The sequence below is a fragment of the Leucoraja erinacea genome, chromosome 5 (genome assembly GCF_028641065.1).
Source record: "Leucoraja erinacea ecotype New England chromosome 5, Leri_hhj_1, whole genome shotgun sequence".
Classification (NCBI taxonomy): Eukaryota; Metazoa; Chordata; class Chondrichthyes; order Rajiformes; family Rajidae; genus Leucoraja; species Leucoraja erinaceus.
Genome location: NC_073381.1, coordinates 35,477,894 through 35,494,970, shown reverse-complemented (window position 1 = coordinate 35,494,970; position 17,077 = coordinate 35,477,894). Strand labels below are relative to the sequence as shown.

At 41.1% G+C, this 17,077-nt stretch overlaps 1 protein-coding gene across 1 annotated transcript; it reads left to right on the top strand.

The window, feature by feature from the left end:
- The first annotated feature begins 435 nt into the window (after positions 1–435).
- On the top strand, positions 436–16,851 carry LOC129697120 (tudor domain-containing protein 6-like). Its single transcript, XM_055635358.1, has 4 exons — positions 436–7,312; positions 8,710–8,787; positions 9,749–9,778; positions 15,239–16,851. Exons 1-4 carry the CDS (start codon positions 685–687, stop codon positions 15,661–15,663), a joined length of 7,161 nt encoding a protein of 2,386 aa, XP_055491333.1. The 5' UTR covers positions 436–684; the 3' UTR covers positions 15,664–16,851.
- Positions 16,852–17,077: the final 226 nt, after the last annotated feature.

Below are 17,077 nucleotides of genomic sequence, written 5' to 3'. Positions count from 1 at the left end.
AACCTTTTGCACCCTCGGCATTGGGACCAATCGTTTCCCGCTTAGAACAGAAAACAAACGTTCAAAAGTCCCTGCATGCAAAAATACAGGAATTGCACTTTATTGGGAATACGCCGGCAGTACTAGTTTGCAAGGTGAGCTCAGATTGACGGCAGATGCCTCTCTCGCCGTGAAGCAGCGGCCCCGCCCATCAATCACTCACTCACAACGCGCACGCGCCAACCACCAGCGCTTGGACCGTACCAGCGGCCGCAGCAAGCGGGGGTAATTGGACGATCTGATCTCCAACAAACCTTTCACAGGATTACTGCGACTCAACCTGATGTTTACCACTCGGCAAAACGTCGATTGTTAAAATCAAAAGCGAGAGGGTAGAAGCAAGAACGCGACAAGCGAGTGGTTACTTCCACCCTCCTGCCCCCCCCCCCACTCGTTTCTGGAACGGGCGCAGCCATCCGGCGCGTGCGCAGACGCCCGGGTTGAAAAGAGCGGTTAAACGACGTCGCGTTCCTTCGCCATTTATGAACGCGCGTCCATTGTTCGCTGTTAGTTTCAAACACCAACGGCCGCCCGCCCGCTTGTCCGCCAGCCGCCAACCAGCCACTTGGCCGCGGCAGCCACACATTGACGACGCGGCAACAGGGAGCCGCGCAGCGCAGCGCAGCGGGGTGGCCGCTCACAGCGATGGGCTCGTCGGGCGGGCTGCCGCCCACGGGCGTCTGTCTTGCTCTCCGGGTGACCCGGGTAGACCCACCCCGACCCGGCTCGGTGTTGGTCCGGCTGTGGGGCCGCTTCCAGCAGCGCGAAAGGCAACCAGAGTACCTGAGGCTGCACAGTGAGATACAGAGCTGGGCCAAGGCGCTGCGGCTGGGCCAGGGAGGCGGCAGCGCCGGCGGCGTTTGTCCCGGAGCTCCCGCTCCGCCGCTAGACACCAACGAACGCTGCCTGGCCGAGATCTGCGGCGAGTGGCACCGGGCTCGGGTCTTGAGCCGCGTCGGCGACGACTACACCGTCTTCACGCTGGACGAAGGGCGGGCGCTGCCGGTCCGGGCTCGCAGCCTGGACCGAGGTAAGAAGGATTTCTTCCAGCTGCCGCCCGAGGTAGTTTGCTGCATCCTGGCCAACCTGGTGCCGGTCACCGGGCCGGGAGCCGCAGCCGACAAAAGTGTCCAGGAGGAGGAGGACGAAGAAGAGGAGCAGGAGGAGAGTCGACAGCGGCCGCCGCCGCTACAGGAAGGTGACGAGGAGGAGGAGGAGGAGGAGGAAGATGAAGAGGAGGCGACGGAGGAGGAGGAGGGGACGGGCAGCGGCGGGCGGGAGGAGCTGCCCCGCGAAGTGGGCACCAGGCCCCGAGGTGGCCACGGCCCCGCCTCCTCCTGGCCGCCCGGAGCGCTGTCTTTCTTCCGCGCCCTGCAGGGCCGCACGCTGGAGGCGCAGGTGGAGGCGGTGCTGCCCAACCGCCTGGTGTTGGTGGAGGTAGCGCGGGTGTCGCGGCAGCTGTGCGAGCTGGGCCTGGCCCGCACCATCGACGCCGGTGCCTTCCGGCTGCTGGTCGAGGTGTCCACCTCACGGCCCTGCGTGGCGCTTAGGAAGGAGCGCCTGGGCCTTCTGCCCCTGCCGCAGCCGCCAGCGGCTTCCATCACCGCTGCACCCGCCCATAGCCTGGGCGACGCCGAGACCCTTGTGCCGCCGCTGATTTCTGCTTCGCAGCCGTCCAGCGAGGCGGGCTACAGCCTCAATTACTTCTACCCGCTGCTGCAGCTCGGCGAGACGGTGGCGGTGAGGGTGACCCACGTCCGCTACCCCGACCGCTTCTTCTGCCAACTGAGGTGCCACTGCCCCGAGCTGGAGCGGCTGCACGACAGCATGCACCGCTACTACGACAACGGGCGAGCGGCCGAGGCGCAGCGCAAACTGGGCACGCCTTGCGCGGCCAAGAGCACCGACGGCCGCTGGCACCGCGCCATCATCCAGCACACACTGGCCGACGGCGTGCTGGAGGTCTTCTACGTTGACTACGGGGACCGCGAGGTGGTGCCAGCCCGCGCCGTGCGGCGGCTCAGCCCCGGATACTTCAAGATGCCCATCGTCACCTACCCCTTCGCGCTGCGCGATGTCTCCGACTATGGCCGCGGTTGGACAGTGCGACACGTGGAGCTGCTCAAGTCGCTAATCTTGCGTAAGGTGCTGCAAGCCAAGGTGGAGTTCTACAATTCGGTGGAAAACGTATATTATGTCACCCTCTATCAGGAGGATGGCCCTACCATCAATGCGGCCTTTTGCACCCAAGCGGAGGGTCTGCTCTCTGGGTATTACACGGAGGAAAGAGGAATGGGAAACGATTGCCAGAAACTGAATGCTCTGCAGTGTGGTGGTGACTATCTGATTGGGGACAAGAGGATAGAAGGGATATCAAAAGTCAAAGATCGCACGTCTCTACTCAAGAATGCTAATTTGAAATTAAACGCATTTTACGATGTCCTGGTTGAATTTGTGAAAGATCCTTCAGAATTTTGGATCCGAACCATGGAGACGGCAGGCGAATTTGAGAAGCTCATGAATAGCATTGCCAAAAAATATGGACATTTGGGTCGAAATGAAGGATTGGTAAAGAAGCCTGAACCCGGTTTGTTGTGTTGTGCTAAATTCAAGGCTGACAATTTGTTTTATAGAGCTGTTATTACAGAGATTCTTGATGGTCATTTCAGGGTTTTCTTCATTGATTATGGAAACATGGAAATTGTGGACTGGCATGATGTTAAGGCCTTACTTCCAGAGTACCGAAAACTTCCCGCTTTAGCAATTAAGTGCTGCCTTGCTGACCTGGTATCCAAAGGAGGAGCTTGGAATAGAGAAGCTATTGCCTATTTTGAAAAGGCTGTGATTGAAAAACATCTTGTAGTTCACGTCTTGGAGAAAGAAATGGACAAATATTTGATCGAACTGCTAGATGTGGAAGATGAGAGTGAGCCCAGTGTGAACAAGTTAATTTTGCAAGCTGGATATGCTGATCGTCAAGATCGTAGAGTTTCAAACTTCACTTCGAAGAATTTGGATTTATTGGGTCATTTGCACATTCAACATTCATCTGAAGAAATGTTTCCTATGTTTGGCAGGAGCAAAATGGACAAATTTGAGCAAAGACCAATGACGCCAGATGTAGTCAAACCTTTCACAGATTACTGTGGAACAGCATCACTGGGCTCAAGTGATTCTTTAATTTCATTACTTTCTGGTCAGGGCGAATTTGAAGGTAATGCCACAACAGAAATGATGGAATCAGTAATTACAGAATCCCCTTATAGACAAGAATATCTTAAAGTGGGAAGCACAGTAGATGTACAAGTTTCTTACATTGACGAGCCTGGTGACTTTTGGTGTCAAATGACTAAAAATACACATGAATTGAAGATACTAATGAGTAAAATACAAGAATATTACAATACACATGATGATCAATTTCAACCTGGTCAATCTGCTTGCATTATAAAGTACTCTGAGGATGGCAAGTGGTATAGAGCACTAATCCTTGGCAAAGTTATTTTGATGGAGGTAGATGTGTTGTACATTGATTATGGAAATAGAGAATGTGTGCCCATAAGTGAGCTACGTGCAATAAGACCAGAGTTTCTTCTTTTCAAAGGTCAGGCATTTAGATGCAGTCTTTACAACATAATTCAGCCAATGGGTCCTGATCCGTTCATGTGGAATGAAGATTCAATTGCTGCATTTCAAGAATTTATTGATAATGCCTTAAGCTTGTACATGGAGCTGAAATGCACAGTGTATGCATGGACTGTGGTGGATGGCAAAGGACTTTGTAATGTTGTGGATTTGAATACCCCATTCCAGAGTGCTTGTCAGTTGCTTATTGAGCGTGGCTTAGCCAAATTTGTAGGATCACCTAGTATTCTTGCTCCATCAGTAAGCCTTTACACTTATTACTATTCAACTCATGATGTAAAAATTGGAAGTGAAGAAGAAATGTATGTGAGTCATGTTGTAAATCCAACAAAATTCTACTGTTTACTTGGTAGAAACATGGGTGTTCTAGAAAAACTTGCAGACAAAGTTAACAAATTGTCTTGTAAGATGCAAGGCTATAATTGTACACAGGGTGTGGACCCTATTTGTCTTGCAAAATATACTGATAATCGATGGTATCGTGCTTTAGCATGGCCTGTACAAAACAGAATTCGGGTTTCTTTTGTGGACTATGGGAACAAACTAGATGTTGACAAGAATGACTTGCTTCCTATACCAAACAGTGCAAAAGATGTTAAGTTCGCACCTATGCAAGCAATTAAATGTGGTTTGTCTGACATACCAGCTGACTTATCCCTTGACATTATTTTCTGGTTTAAAAAAACAGTAATGGACAACAAGCTTTTAAAAGCTGTAGTTGTTGCCAAAGAGACTGATGGAAAACTGATTGTTGAATTATATGATGGGAACATGCAACTTAATGCAAAAATTAAAGAACAGCTTTGTTTGCAGAGCACTAATGAAACAAAAACAAATGGAAATGTAGGAAGGCAAAAAAACAAGAGTGAAAAATCATGCTCTCCTTATATGGCAAAGAGTGACAGTGAGTCATTGCCTTTCAAAAGGCGTATTGTTGAAGATCAGAATGAAGATCATGAAACTGAAAAGCTAACTGGATCTGTTTGCAAGCAGGAGAAATGGAAGAATAAGACTGAAGTCACTTCGCAGGCCGAAGAGTTTAAAAAATGTGCCAACAAAATAGGTGCAATGAGTACAAAAGAATCTTCTGATATAAAATCTGGTGGAGAAATGGGAGATCATAAATTTGACAAGAATGTTGAAAACACTAACTTGATCACAAAATGGTCTAAGGTGACAAACATTTCTCTGAATCCTGGATTTAAAAGTGAAGTATCTGTTTCATATATTATCAGCCCATCACACTTTTTCATTCAGCTCTCTCAAAATAAAGATAAGCTAAAAGTGATGAAAGAAAAATTAAACGCATGCACTACAAACGATAGGAATGTTGGAAGCTTTCAGATCGGAGATGTTGTCTGTGCAAAGTTCTCTGAAGATGACTCTCTATATAGAGCTGTAGTAACAGAATTTTACAATGATTTGTTTTCAGTGGAATATATAGATTATGGTAATACAGCAACAATTGATGCTTCAAAAATCTTCCCTCTTCCAAAAGATTGCATGGAAGTCCAACGACTTAGCATACCTTGCTCTCTTGCTGGATTTCGGAATGCAAATTTCAATGAAAGCAAAGTAATACTAGCTGAATTTGTAAAGAGGACCAATAAGACTGGACTATTGTGTGAATTTGTGCAACAGTTTGGACAATTGTGGGAGGTTCACCTCTGTGATGACCAGAGACTGTTGGCTGACTTGTTGAAAGACCTCGTATTTAAAAGTGGTTTACCGTATTCTAAGCAATTGACTGAATATCCTGCAATTGATTTAAGACCTGCATCCAAATTCAATGCATATGTTATTGCAGTAAGGTCTCCTCAACAATTTTGGTGTCAATTTAAGACAACAAGTGATGGCATTTTTATTGAATCGCATGAAGATAAATATGATCAAAAGTTACAGTTCAAAGATGACTTAACAATCGAGGCTGGCAATCTATGTATGGTGAAAACTAAAGATCATAATAACTGGGCCTCTTGTGAAATTGTGCAAGTTCTTAATGGAGTTGTTGAGGTACTCTTTCTGAAGGAGAGCATTAAGGAAGAAGTAAAATGTGAAGATATAAAAGGAGTAACAGCTACATTTACATTAACTTATGAATGTAAATTGTATGGCTTGGTTCCAGGTGATGGGAGTTGCTGGTCTGAAAAAGCCATTGAACTCTTTAAAACTTCAGTTTTGCACAAAACTATAACTGTGAAGGTTTGTAGTGTATCTGAAGATAATATATTAGAAGTGGCCATATATGAAAATCTGGACAACGTGGTAAGAAATAAATTAACTGCTTCAGGATTTGGTGTTGAGAAGCTGAATGAGAGTTCATCTAACACAATCGGCTTTGGACGATACATCAGAAAATTTCCTTTAATGGGGCAATCCATTGAAGGATATATCACAGCAGTGGAGAGTCCTAGCTATTTCTGGTGTCAATATTCAATACCTGAAATTCAGATGCTGTCTAAAACTATGCAAGAAGTTGGAGTATTTAGTATTACCAATCGAGAATTGCTTTCCAATATTTCGATTGGTGACAGTTGTGTTTGTAAATATTCGGAAGATGAACTGTGGTATCGAGCTGAAGTAAAAAATATAAATGAAAGCATTCTTACCTTGCAATATGTTGACTATGGGAATGAAGATGATGTTAGAATAGAGCAGGTTAAAAGGATACCCAAGGAACTGCTGAAGATTCCTACCCAATGTTTTCCATGTTGCCTTTCTGGGTATGATTTGTCAAAAGGTTCTTGGAAAGATGGTGCCGTGGATGCACTGCTTCAATTTTCAGATCAGTTGTTAAATATTTCTGTGGTGGAAAATGAATATAGGGAGGACAGTGGTGCTCCACTTTTATCACATGTCCAAGTCCAATATGCTGGTGGTACAATTAATGATGCAGTGAGAGAATCGTGGAATCTACATGCTGAAAAGTATAATGGAAGTGATCAGATATCTGAGAATTCATTAAGTACTGAGCAGTTAACTCCTGTGCATTCAAGCCCCGTTGGCCTGAATGCAGAAGAGAAGCTATTGATAGAACCTACACCTTTGAAGTTATCAAGTAAAGACAGCTTACTCTTAATTGCACAGACTGAAAATGAGGAAAAGGTGCATACTGATATTCCACCTGCACATGTAAAAGAGAGAGAATACACAATTAATGTTCTGTATAGTGAGTTGTCTCCACCGGTGGATGGTATGAGCAAGGAAATAGAAATGCTGAATACTTCAAAGATGCAGGAACTTGATGTGCTGACTTCAGTTCCTGCAGAGAGCAATATTAATATCCATTCAAGGCCCGTGATAGACGTATCTTCAAAACAGAACTGTCTGAATGAAAACTCTTCAAACCACCAGCATGAAGAGGCAAATCTTAAAAATGAACCATCCTTGGATCTAGATACAAGCAAAGTATGTGAAGATTTGGAAGGCTCTGTGCAGTCCATTGATCTATATGAAGAGATTTTTAAATGCCAACATGATCAGCCTTTTATTGAGGAGATTGGTGATGATTCTATGACCCGTATTCTCATATCCCATGATGATGATGATGACGAGGAGTACTATGAAGATCAGCACTTATCAGAAGTCCAACTGAGTGACAGTGATACGGAAGAACAGTTTGCAACAGGTGGGTAAGAATGCAGAGCAATTTTCATATTGAAGTAGGCTTTTGTAGAATGAAGGCTTTAAAGTGTATGTAATATGCAAGTTTATTACGACTTACTAGGAGGCAGAGCGTACAATTTTACAGAGCCAAGCTGGGAGGAATAATTTGCATGTACTAATGGGCTTTATTTCCTTTAAATGTTACGATGTTTTTGCCAACAACCATTATCAATGTTTGCTGGAATTGTTATTAAAATGAATCAAACTGTCTCTTGCACTACCAGAAAGATGGTTTGGAATGTTTCAAATTTTCTAGGACATTGTACTTGATGTCTGAACCAATATTTGTTTCGGTTATTAGTATTATTGAAAAAAAAACAGGTTATCTGGCTTGGTTGCTTGTAGGCACTTGATGACCCTAAATTGGCAGATGTGAATGTACATTACAAAAGTGCTGCTTCAGGATGCCATGAAAAAACTGCAGATTTTACATATACGTTTGGTTCAAGAGCATGAGCTTAAGTTTTAATTTGAAGGTAGATATTTTATTGCAGTCATTTGAAACTGTAAACTTCAGATATTGAAAATTTGAAATAAAAACAAAAGAAATTGGCATCCAATCAGAATTTGTGGAAAGATAAACAAGTTAATTTTAACTTGCAAAGGAGGTGTTGATAGGTTTCTTGGTCCTCCAAAATATTCCAAATGGAATTTAAACTGGAGGTGGTGAAGGGAGGTCAAAAGAAGAATATCTCAGTAAGAGGCCAGGATAGATCATGGTGTCAACAATGGGCTAGATGTTTGCAGTTAGAGAACCCAGAAAAACTCGGTAGCATGGTATTAATTTGTTTGTGGTTCATATGACAATAAAATTGAGATATCTATATAAAATCACAATTTTATTCATTATATAAAAGCTCCATGTTCATTATCTAAGAAAAGAAGCAAGAGTTAATGTTTTGGGTCAATGTACTTGATCAGCACTGGGATGGGAACAAACAATCAGTTAAGATGCATAGGAGGGAAATGCCAAAGGGAGGGAAGGGTAGTTTTAGCCAGAAGGTTGCAATAAAAGGCCAATTAAGAACAATAGGACAATTAAGCATGGGTGTAGGAAAAGTGCAACGGATAGGTGTCAGTCATTACTTTGGGAGGAACTCTATAATTCGAAGTGCAAAGTAATTAAACCGTTTAAGCAACTTCCTCAGCATGCATTTAGAAGAGGAAATATCAGTACAATACGACTGATTTTCTTTACTGTTCGTGTTCTAGATTTTTAATTCTGGGGATGGAATTGTCACCAAGTGTCTCCAGTTTGAACACATGAATCTAACTAGAATAGGTTCCAACTGTCAGACTTGCACTTTGGGTTGTACATTAATGGATTACAGAATTAATTGTTTCCATCTTTTCTAACAGCTGTTGGGTTGAACATCTGCTCGGAAGAAGAAACCAAAATTCCATCTGGAGCAAATCTTGGTGGAGTTACAAATGAAGGTATATGATCATTCTTGGCATTCTCTAAAACTGAATATTTGAGATGTGACAATGAAATTGTCACACAAATGATCGATCTGGTAAAAACATAAAATTGCTTCATTTTTGTTGGTAGGAATTTTGATATGAAAGAAATGGCGCTGAACAGTTCAACAGGGCTCTGATGAGACCACATCTGGAGTATTGTGTCCAGTTTTGGTCTCCGAATTTGAGGAAGGACATCCTTGTGATTGATGCAGTGGCAGCGTAGGTTCACGTGATTGATCCCTGGGATGAAGGGACTGTTAAATGAGGAAAGATTGAAAAAAGACTAGGCTTGTATTCTCTGGAGTTTAGAAGGATGAGGGGGAATCTTATAGAAACATATACAATTATAAGAGGACTGGACAAGCCAGATGCAGGAACAATGTTCCCAATGTTGTGCGAGTCCAGAACCAGGGGCCACAGCCTTAGAATAAAGGGGAAGCCATTTAAGACTGATGTGAGAAAAAACTTTTTCACCCAGAGAGTTGTGAATTTGTGAAATTCCCTGCCACAAAGGGCAGTTGAGGTCAAGTCACTGGATTGATTTAAGAGGGAGTTAGATAGAGCTCTAGGGGCTAGTGATATGGGGAGAAGGCAGGCACGGGTTATTGATTGGGGCCGATCAGCCATGATCACAATGAATGGCGGTGCTGGCTCGAAGGGCTGAATGGCCTCTTCCTGCACCTATTTTCTATGTAATAATTTCTATTTTCACCCTATATGTAACAGTCCTTATCCATTTTATCAATTTCATTCAAAACATTTTTGAGCTTCAGCTTACTCTTAAACTTACTCTTGTTTATACCATATAACTTGGGTACTGCAATGGGCAGAATTATTCAGCTGGTAAAATGTATTAACATTTTCATGACTAGTCACATGCATGGTAACATTGGATACATTTTTTGCATAATGATGCTACTTTTTTTTCTTGCAGGATTACTAGAAAATATGAATGAAAAAGATGGTGAGAATGAAAAAAGCATTATTTTAAAAGATCCAACTTATAATTAAGAGCAGTACAGGAAAAAGTATGAAAAATGTTCTTGTTTTGAATGTGTATTGCTACAATGAAATACAGTATATCTTGTCTTTGAATTACACATCTTGGGTTTAAATTGCTTTTGCTTATATTTGGAACTCTTGTAGTCTTTAAATTTAAAGTTTGCATGCATTATTTCCATTTCACCCTTTGTGATCCATTTGCCATCATTTTCAAATCTTACAAAATTAACCTTTTTGTTTGGCAGGAGGAAATTTGATCTTCTGATGCAAGTTTTGCCTGCTAATTGTGTTCAGTGGATGTTGAACCAAATACAATAGATTTTGCATGGCTTAAAATATTTTTGGGAATAGTGCATGATGACTGGTTCTTTGTTTTTTTTATCATACTTTCTCTTCTAATTAAATCCTGGGGCTAAATTAGGATCATGGCAGCATCTGTGATCAATGTTGATATTATGTGAGAAGATGAATAAATCTGGACAGATCTTGACCAATTAGCTAAAATAAGTGGCTGCCTATTTAAAAAGGTTTAGTTTCAATATTCCTGGCAGTCACAAGGAATTTCTGAATCAATTTGTATTGATATCAGCGTTGCTATCAGTTTCTGCCTAAGAACCCACTAAGGTATATTCTATATGTTAATTCAGCATTACGGGTGATTTGCCATCCAAATTAGCTGCTGCGAAAGCAAAGAGCAAACCTTTTAACTTGTACCATTGATGCCTTAGTTTTAAAGATCATAAAAGTAGTACGCCAGTTGGCTCCTTGAGCGTGCTCTGTTGTTTAGTCTTGCATTTGGCTAATCCATATTAGTTCAGTCTTTTGCAAAATCTTTTTGGGAACATGAATGACAACTTCATGTTTTTAAATCTTTCTGAGTAAATTTGGTCCTTTTGGGTGGGGAGAAATTAATACTAAATAGGAGTAAGGCAGATTACAATATTATTAGGCAGGAGCCAGGGAGAGTAAATTGGAAGCTGCTGTTGGGGAAATCCACATCAGACACGAGTCACTTAAAGACTAGCTGATCAGAGCTTAGGACTGGCATTTTTTGAGAAAGGAGGAGGAATGAGGTCGGAGATCAATAAGGAGGTTTAGTTTAGAGATACAGCGTGGAAACGGGCCCATCGGCCCATAGAGTGATCCAACACACCAGGGACAACTTACAATTTTTACCAAAGCCAAATTAACCTAGAAACCTGTACATCTTTGGAATGTTGGAGGAACCCAGAGCACGTCGCAGTCACAGGGAAAACGTACAAACTGCATACAGACAGCACCCATAGTTAGGATCATATTCAGATCTCTGGCGCTGTAAGGCAGCAACTCCACTGTTGAGTTACCGTGCCTCCCCGGGTGTTCTCTTTGGAAAAGCAATAATGTAAATACTTTCCCAGGTTATTGATAGAGTCAAGGCATGATATTGCAGGGGCTTTGACTCCTTTGTATACTCTCCATCCACAGATGAGATTCAGGAGGACTGGAGAATACCCAATGCTGTTCTTTTGCTTAAGAAGGGAGGTGAAGGCAGTTCAGGAAATTATAGGCCAGTGAGGCTAGCACAGTGAAAGGGAAGGAATGGAGAAGATTCGGAATAGGATTTATTCGCTTTGGAAGGGATGGATAATTATGGACAGTCAGCATAGCTTCATCAACAGCAGGTCATGTCTTACAAAGTTGACTTTTTTCAGGAGGTGATGAAGGTGATTGAAGTTGGGTGAGTGGATGTTGTCTGCATTGATATCAAGGCATTTGATAAAGTCCCCCTTAGTAGGCTGATCCAGAAGATTAAGATTGTATTCTCTCCATCCACAGTGACTTGGTAGTTTTGGATTCAGAACTGGCTTATCTATGTAAATTAGTAATGAAAGGGTGTTATTCTGGCTGAAGGTCTGATATCAGTGGTGTTCATCATGTATTAGCGTACAAACCTTTTTAGGATTTTTAAAAAAATATATAAAATTGACATTGAACATTAATGTAGCTGGATTGGTTGTAAGTTTGCAGATGATGCCAATGTTGATGCAGTCACAGATTGTGTAGAGGGCTATCAAATGATATACCTAGATTTGGATTGTTATGGATATGAGTGGCATAGCAATTGCAGATTCATCTGAGCAAGTGTGAGTTATTGCAATTTGGGAGGTTGAATGTAAGGGGAAAATAAACAATTAATGGCACGACCCTTAAAAGCAAAGGGATGTTGAGGTGCAACTCCCTAGCTTCCAGAATATGGCAACATGGGTAGATGATGATTTAAAAAGGCATATGGTATGTGCCATCATCAGTTGAGGCATTATGTGTAGGAAAGTCATGTTGCAGCTTTAACACTTGGTTAGGACATTTTGGAGTATTGTACTTCAGTCGCCCCATTATTTGAAGTATGTGGAGGCTTTCGAGATGGTGCAGAAGAGGTCTACCAGAATGCTGCCTAGGTTAGAGTATTAAGGGGTTAGTCAAACTTGGATTGTTTTCTTTGGAGTGTTGGAAGTTGAAGAGACCTGATAGAAATAAATAAAATTCAGAGGCATAATTAGGGTAGACAGTCAACCTTTTTCTCAGGATGGAAATGTCAAAGACTAAAGAGCACAGCTTTAAGGTCAGAGGGGAAGATTTAAAGGAGTGCTGTGGGGGGGGAGGGGGGGGGGGGGGGGGTACGGGTTAATAGAAACAGATGGAATTGTGGTGTTTTGAGGTCCAAAGAATATGGAGGGATGATAAGGATTGTGTGCAGGCAGAGGAGATTAACTAGGCATTGGGTTCTTATCGTTGGATCCACAATCCTGGAGAACAACATTTGGTGTTCACAGTGTGGACTTCTCTCGGGAGAAAACAAATGCAGATTGGGTGATATCCTAGGGAGCTCTTTGTTTGATCAGTGGATAACCTTGAACCTTGTTACCTGCCATTTTAATTATCCATTCCACTCTCTATGTTCTGTTGAACTTTGTCTGTGGCCTCTAGTGCAGTTGCAACAAGGCTCAGTATAAACCCTGTCTTCCACGGGGCACTTTGTAATGCTTTCCACTTGATGATAAATTGTGCACGGGTAATTCCATTTTTGTCTAATTAGAACTGGTCATTTTAGTTGAGGTATCCATTTAGAAATTACATTTTTCTTCTCTCCATCAATGCAGCCTGATTTGCAGGGTATGTCCTACAGTACCTCATTTTTGCAACTTTTCCTTTGTTTGCATTCTTGCTCTCTTAATTGCCTTCATTCATTGCTTTGCTCCTTTACCTTTTTCTAACTGCCCTCATTAAACGTTGATCTAATGACTAAAACTTATTTCCACAGCATCCCTGATTCCTTTAGTTTAGAGAGAGTGCGAAAACAGCCATAATTGATAGAGTTGTCTAAGATAGGGGTCCTGGCATCGGTGTTCCAGAGAGGGGTTTTGGGGCAGGAAGACAGCATCTGCTGTGCTTGTTGCAACGGTGAGCAGACTGCAGTGGATCAAGTTTGGCTGGGAGGCTAGAGTTAACCTCTCCCTTTATTGAGCAAGAAAGATGAAGAAGCTTGTTATTGACTTCAGGAAGCATAGTAGAGTATATGCCCCCCCCCCCCAGTCAGTATCAATGGTATGGATGTGGAAATGGTTGAGAGGCGTTAATATTACCAATGATCGGTTGTGGACCACCCACATCGATGCGACAGCCAATAAACTGTACCATTTGCACATTTTGTAAATGTAAGTATTGTGTTGTAAAAAAAAAAAAATCAATGATACTGAGGAAATTGAGCAGTTCTTTAGTGACTTACATCTACATATGCACCATAGGAAGCACACTGTTGGATTGCATCATAGCTTGGTTTTGGAATAGCTCTGCCCAAGACAGCAAGAAATGGCAAAGCGTTGTAGGCAAATCCATCACACTGGCCAAACCTCCCACCATTGCCTCCATCTACACTTCACATTGCCATGGAAAAGTAACCAGCATAATCAAAGATGTCCCACCCCATTCATTCTTCCATTTGCCTGCTGCTGTCCGGTAAAAGGTAGATGGTTGAACTGATGCGTTACAATGCTGAAATCTATATTCTGCACTCTATATCTTCCCAATTGCTCTGTATATTGTTGAGTTTGACTTGATTGTATGGTATATCTGATCTAATTTGATAGCATGCAAAACAAAGCTTTTCACTGTACCTTGGTACATGTGATAATAATAAACTTAAACTTGCCTAATCCTAATTAATATAGCAGCTAATATTAATTTGCCCATTTTGGTTTTAGGAGGGCAAATTAACTGCATTTTCTGTTTCCTTTGACATTTGAACTCTATAGTGTGTAACAACTATTATCTTGATTGCATCCTCATGGCAATATTTCTTTGAAGGCAGTCTTGAATATTGGTGAAATAACTCAATTAATTGAAAATCAACAATGGGTAGAAATGCACAAATAATAGTTGCATTTCAAACGCAAAAAAAACCCCTGCATTTGTTGAAAATCTGAAAAAGCTTGACATATTTAGCAGGTTGAAGAGCATTTGCAGAGATCTTGCATGAACATTTGATTTTCTGTCAATATTTCTAACATTAAAAAATATTGGACCATTCTATTGGAATCTTGTTCTGGTAGATGTACCTCAAAAAAATCAAAACTAATGGCAAATTTACATATTGGTAAATACAATTACTTCAAATTGATTATAATTTAATTCCTTTGAAGGGCAATTGATATGTCCATCTGATCTTCAGTTGCTGCTTGTTCTTTGCAAATATTAGTTTATGCACTCTCACCATTGGTCTATCTGACCAGTTTATCTATGATCACTTTAAAATTTGCAGTGTTGGTTTCCTAAACCCTTTTCTGGTATTTCCATGTTTACATTTCATGGCCTGATCAATTTGCACCTCCCTTAAAATTATCAATATGTTGTGTACCTGCATAAAGCATGCATATATTTTCAATGATTTAGTGTTTCCTGATGTTTTAGCTCTTTAGATGTCTGTAGTTATTTACTATTCATGGTGTATTTGATTTTTGAGGTTTGGGTGGCAACAGAAAAAGAACCATAACATTTTTGGTTGAGCTGAATATGGGAGTTGATTTACTATTATTCACATGCACGCAGATAGAATGTTCGTGCTCATGGTTGGTTAAAGGTTATTCTAACGGTGACGGTGTTTGGAATGGTCAAGTTTTATAAATCTTACCATGCATTTCTGTAAGTAATTTGGAATCAAGGGGTTAAACAATTTAAATGAGATTTGAACAAAGATCAGTATCATCTTGCATTTGTATATTACTACCAATTTTGTGGCATATGTACTTTATAGATGCCAAGAGTATTGAGATTACAAATGTTGCATTTTCTGTTGAAACATTGATGCAATCACCATTTTATGCCCCATTAAAAAATAATGTAAGAATAAAAGTTATGACTTTATAATAACGTTCTTTTTTAAAATTAGGATCATCTTTACTGAAACTTCAATCTGAATTTGAACTTTCATACCAGTTCCATCAATGTGAGAATGAACATCAGGATACCAAGTCAAGCTGCCCTAATTACAGTATGGATGCCAAGAAGGAAATGATTGCTTCTGAAGTTCATTGTGATGAAGATGATGGCCAGATTTTACCCTCCATTACTGATGTTAATCTGGATAAAGAACAATCGATTCATGGTGGCAGCAGTGAGGTTACAGATGCTGTGCTTCCTTCCACTGCATTGTTTGAACACTTAATTGATCAAAAACGCAAACGTCAACTGATGCCTTTTTCAACACTTTCAGTATCAGAAAAAATAAGTAAGTTTGAGAATCTGTCAGACACAAATTTGGAAGCTAATGTCTGCATCACAGTGGAAAGCACATCTGTGGATTTACTCCATTAATGGTCATCAGATGTCAAAAATACAGATTCCCGTTTCTGTGACAAACTTACTGATTCCTGCTTCTGAAGAATTTTGTTAATGCTGCAGCTACAATACTGGAAAATGAGCAGAATTTTTCATTTAGTCCCTTGTGTTGCTGTACTGATTTTAAAAGGTAAATTTAAAGGACGCTACGGTCTCCAATGAACCTCAATACAGAAACTGCTCGAGTACTTTGTTTGACATAGTTGATCAGGAGCTGAGAGAAAAAAAAGAATCATCAGATATTTATTTTGGGTAGATGTGATATTTCACCGTATAGAAGGTTTAAGTATAGGATTCAAACATGTATTCAATTGATTTGGTAAACCAGTTTCTTTCACTTTTCATGAAGATGCTTAAATCGTGGGTTATGGGTGGGGTGGGAGGGATAGAAAGTCGTGTTACAGGTACTTGGCCTGTTGCATGGAATTGGTTGCTGCTGGTACCAGTCAGTTGGAAAATTACTATATTTCATCTATAATGATGAACAGAGATACTTGAAGTTGTAAAAAATGATAAACATTGTATGTAGTGAATCCTGCTGAAACCTGATCAGTATGCAAGAATGTCAATGCCTTTGAATTGTTTCTGTATGTATATTACAGCCAAGAAAAGTAATCACCCATGGTTCCTGGAGAAAGTCATTTTACAAATTCTAAATTATGGATTATAATGCAAGTCAACTACAGCCTGGAACCCAAAAAGATGTTTCCAACACTCATACTTCATATTTGTATACACTGCAACCTGTTTAAAAATGTGTTCAATTAAAGTGAGAAATAAAAGCATGTTTATCCAATTTTGTGAGAGCTCATAATATTTAGGTTGACCTGTGCAAAGTTGTAGCAAACAATTAAGGGAGATTCTATTTTTTCCATAACTCCATGCAAAATGGTCAATTTCCCAGCAAACTAGAATGCTTAATTGAATGTTGAATACATTTCTATGGTGCTATTTGAAATTACAATCCAATATATCCTAACTTGGCCAATCTGTTCATGTCAAAGTTCTTTATAGATGCTAAAAATGTTTGCACCAAATCTTTGGAGCAGAATTATAAATATTTCATTTAACATTTCATTTGTTTATCACTTAGATATTTATTTCCATCTCAAGAAACCTCCATTGAGAGAGATGTATAATGCAGTTCTTCTTGCGTATGGCGTGCACAGCCTAAAGTTGTAAGATAACTTGTTCTGTTTGATCTTCTGTTTGTGCATGCCGGGTTGATTGCATTCGTCAAAACAGGGCGGACCATGTGAAGGTTGCAATCTCCCACCCCCATATAATGCAGTTGATTTGCATCGGACCAAAAGTGATATAGGATCATACAGCAAATGATTATGGTCTGGAATGCACTGCTGAGGTAGTAGCAAAGGGAAATTTAATTGTA

What these genes read in the sequence shown, in the direction of transcription:
- LOC129697120 (XM_055635358.1), top strand. Translation starts at nt 685, where the DNA reads ATGGGCTCGTCGGGCGGGCTGCCGCCCACGGGCGTCTGTCTTGCTCTC. An exon ending in GGAAGAACAGTTTGCAACAG is followed by an intron (nt 7,313 to 8,709) that starts GTGGGTAAGAAT and finishes CTTTTCTAACAG; the next exon opens with CTGTTGGGTTGAACATCTGC. An exon ending in TGGTGGAGTTACAAATGAAG is followed by an intron (nt 8,788 to 9,748) that starts GTATATGATCAT and finishes TTTTTCTTGCAG; the next exon opens with GATTACTAGAAAATATGAAT.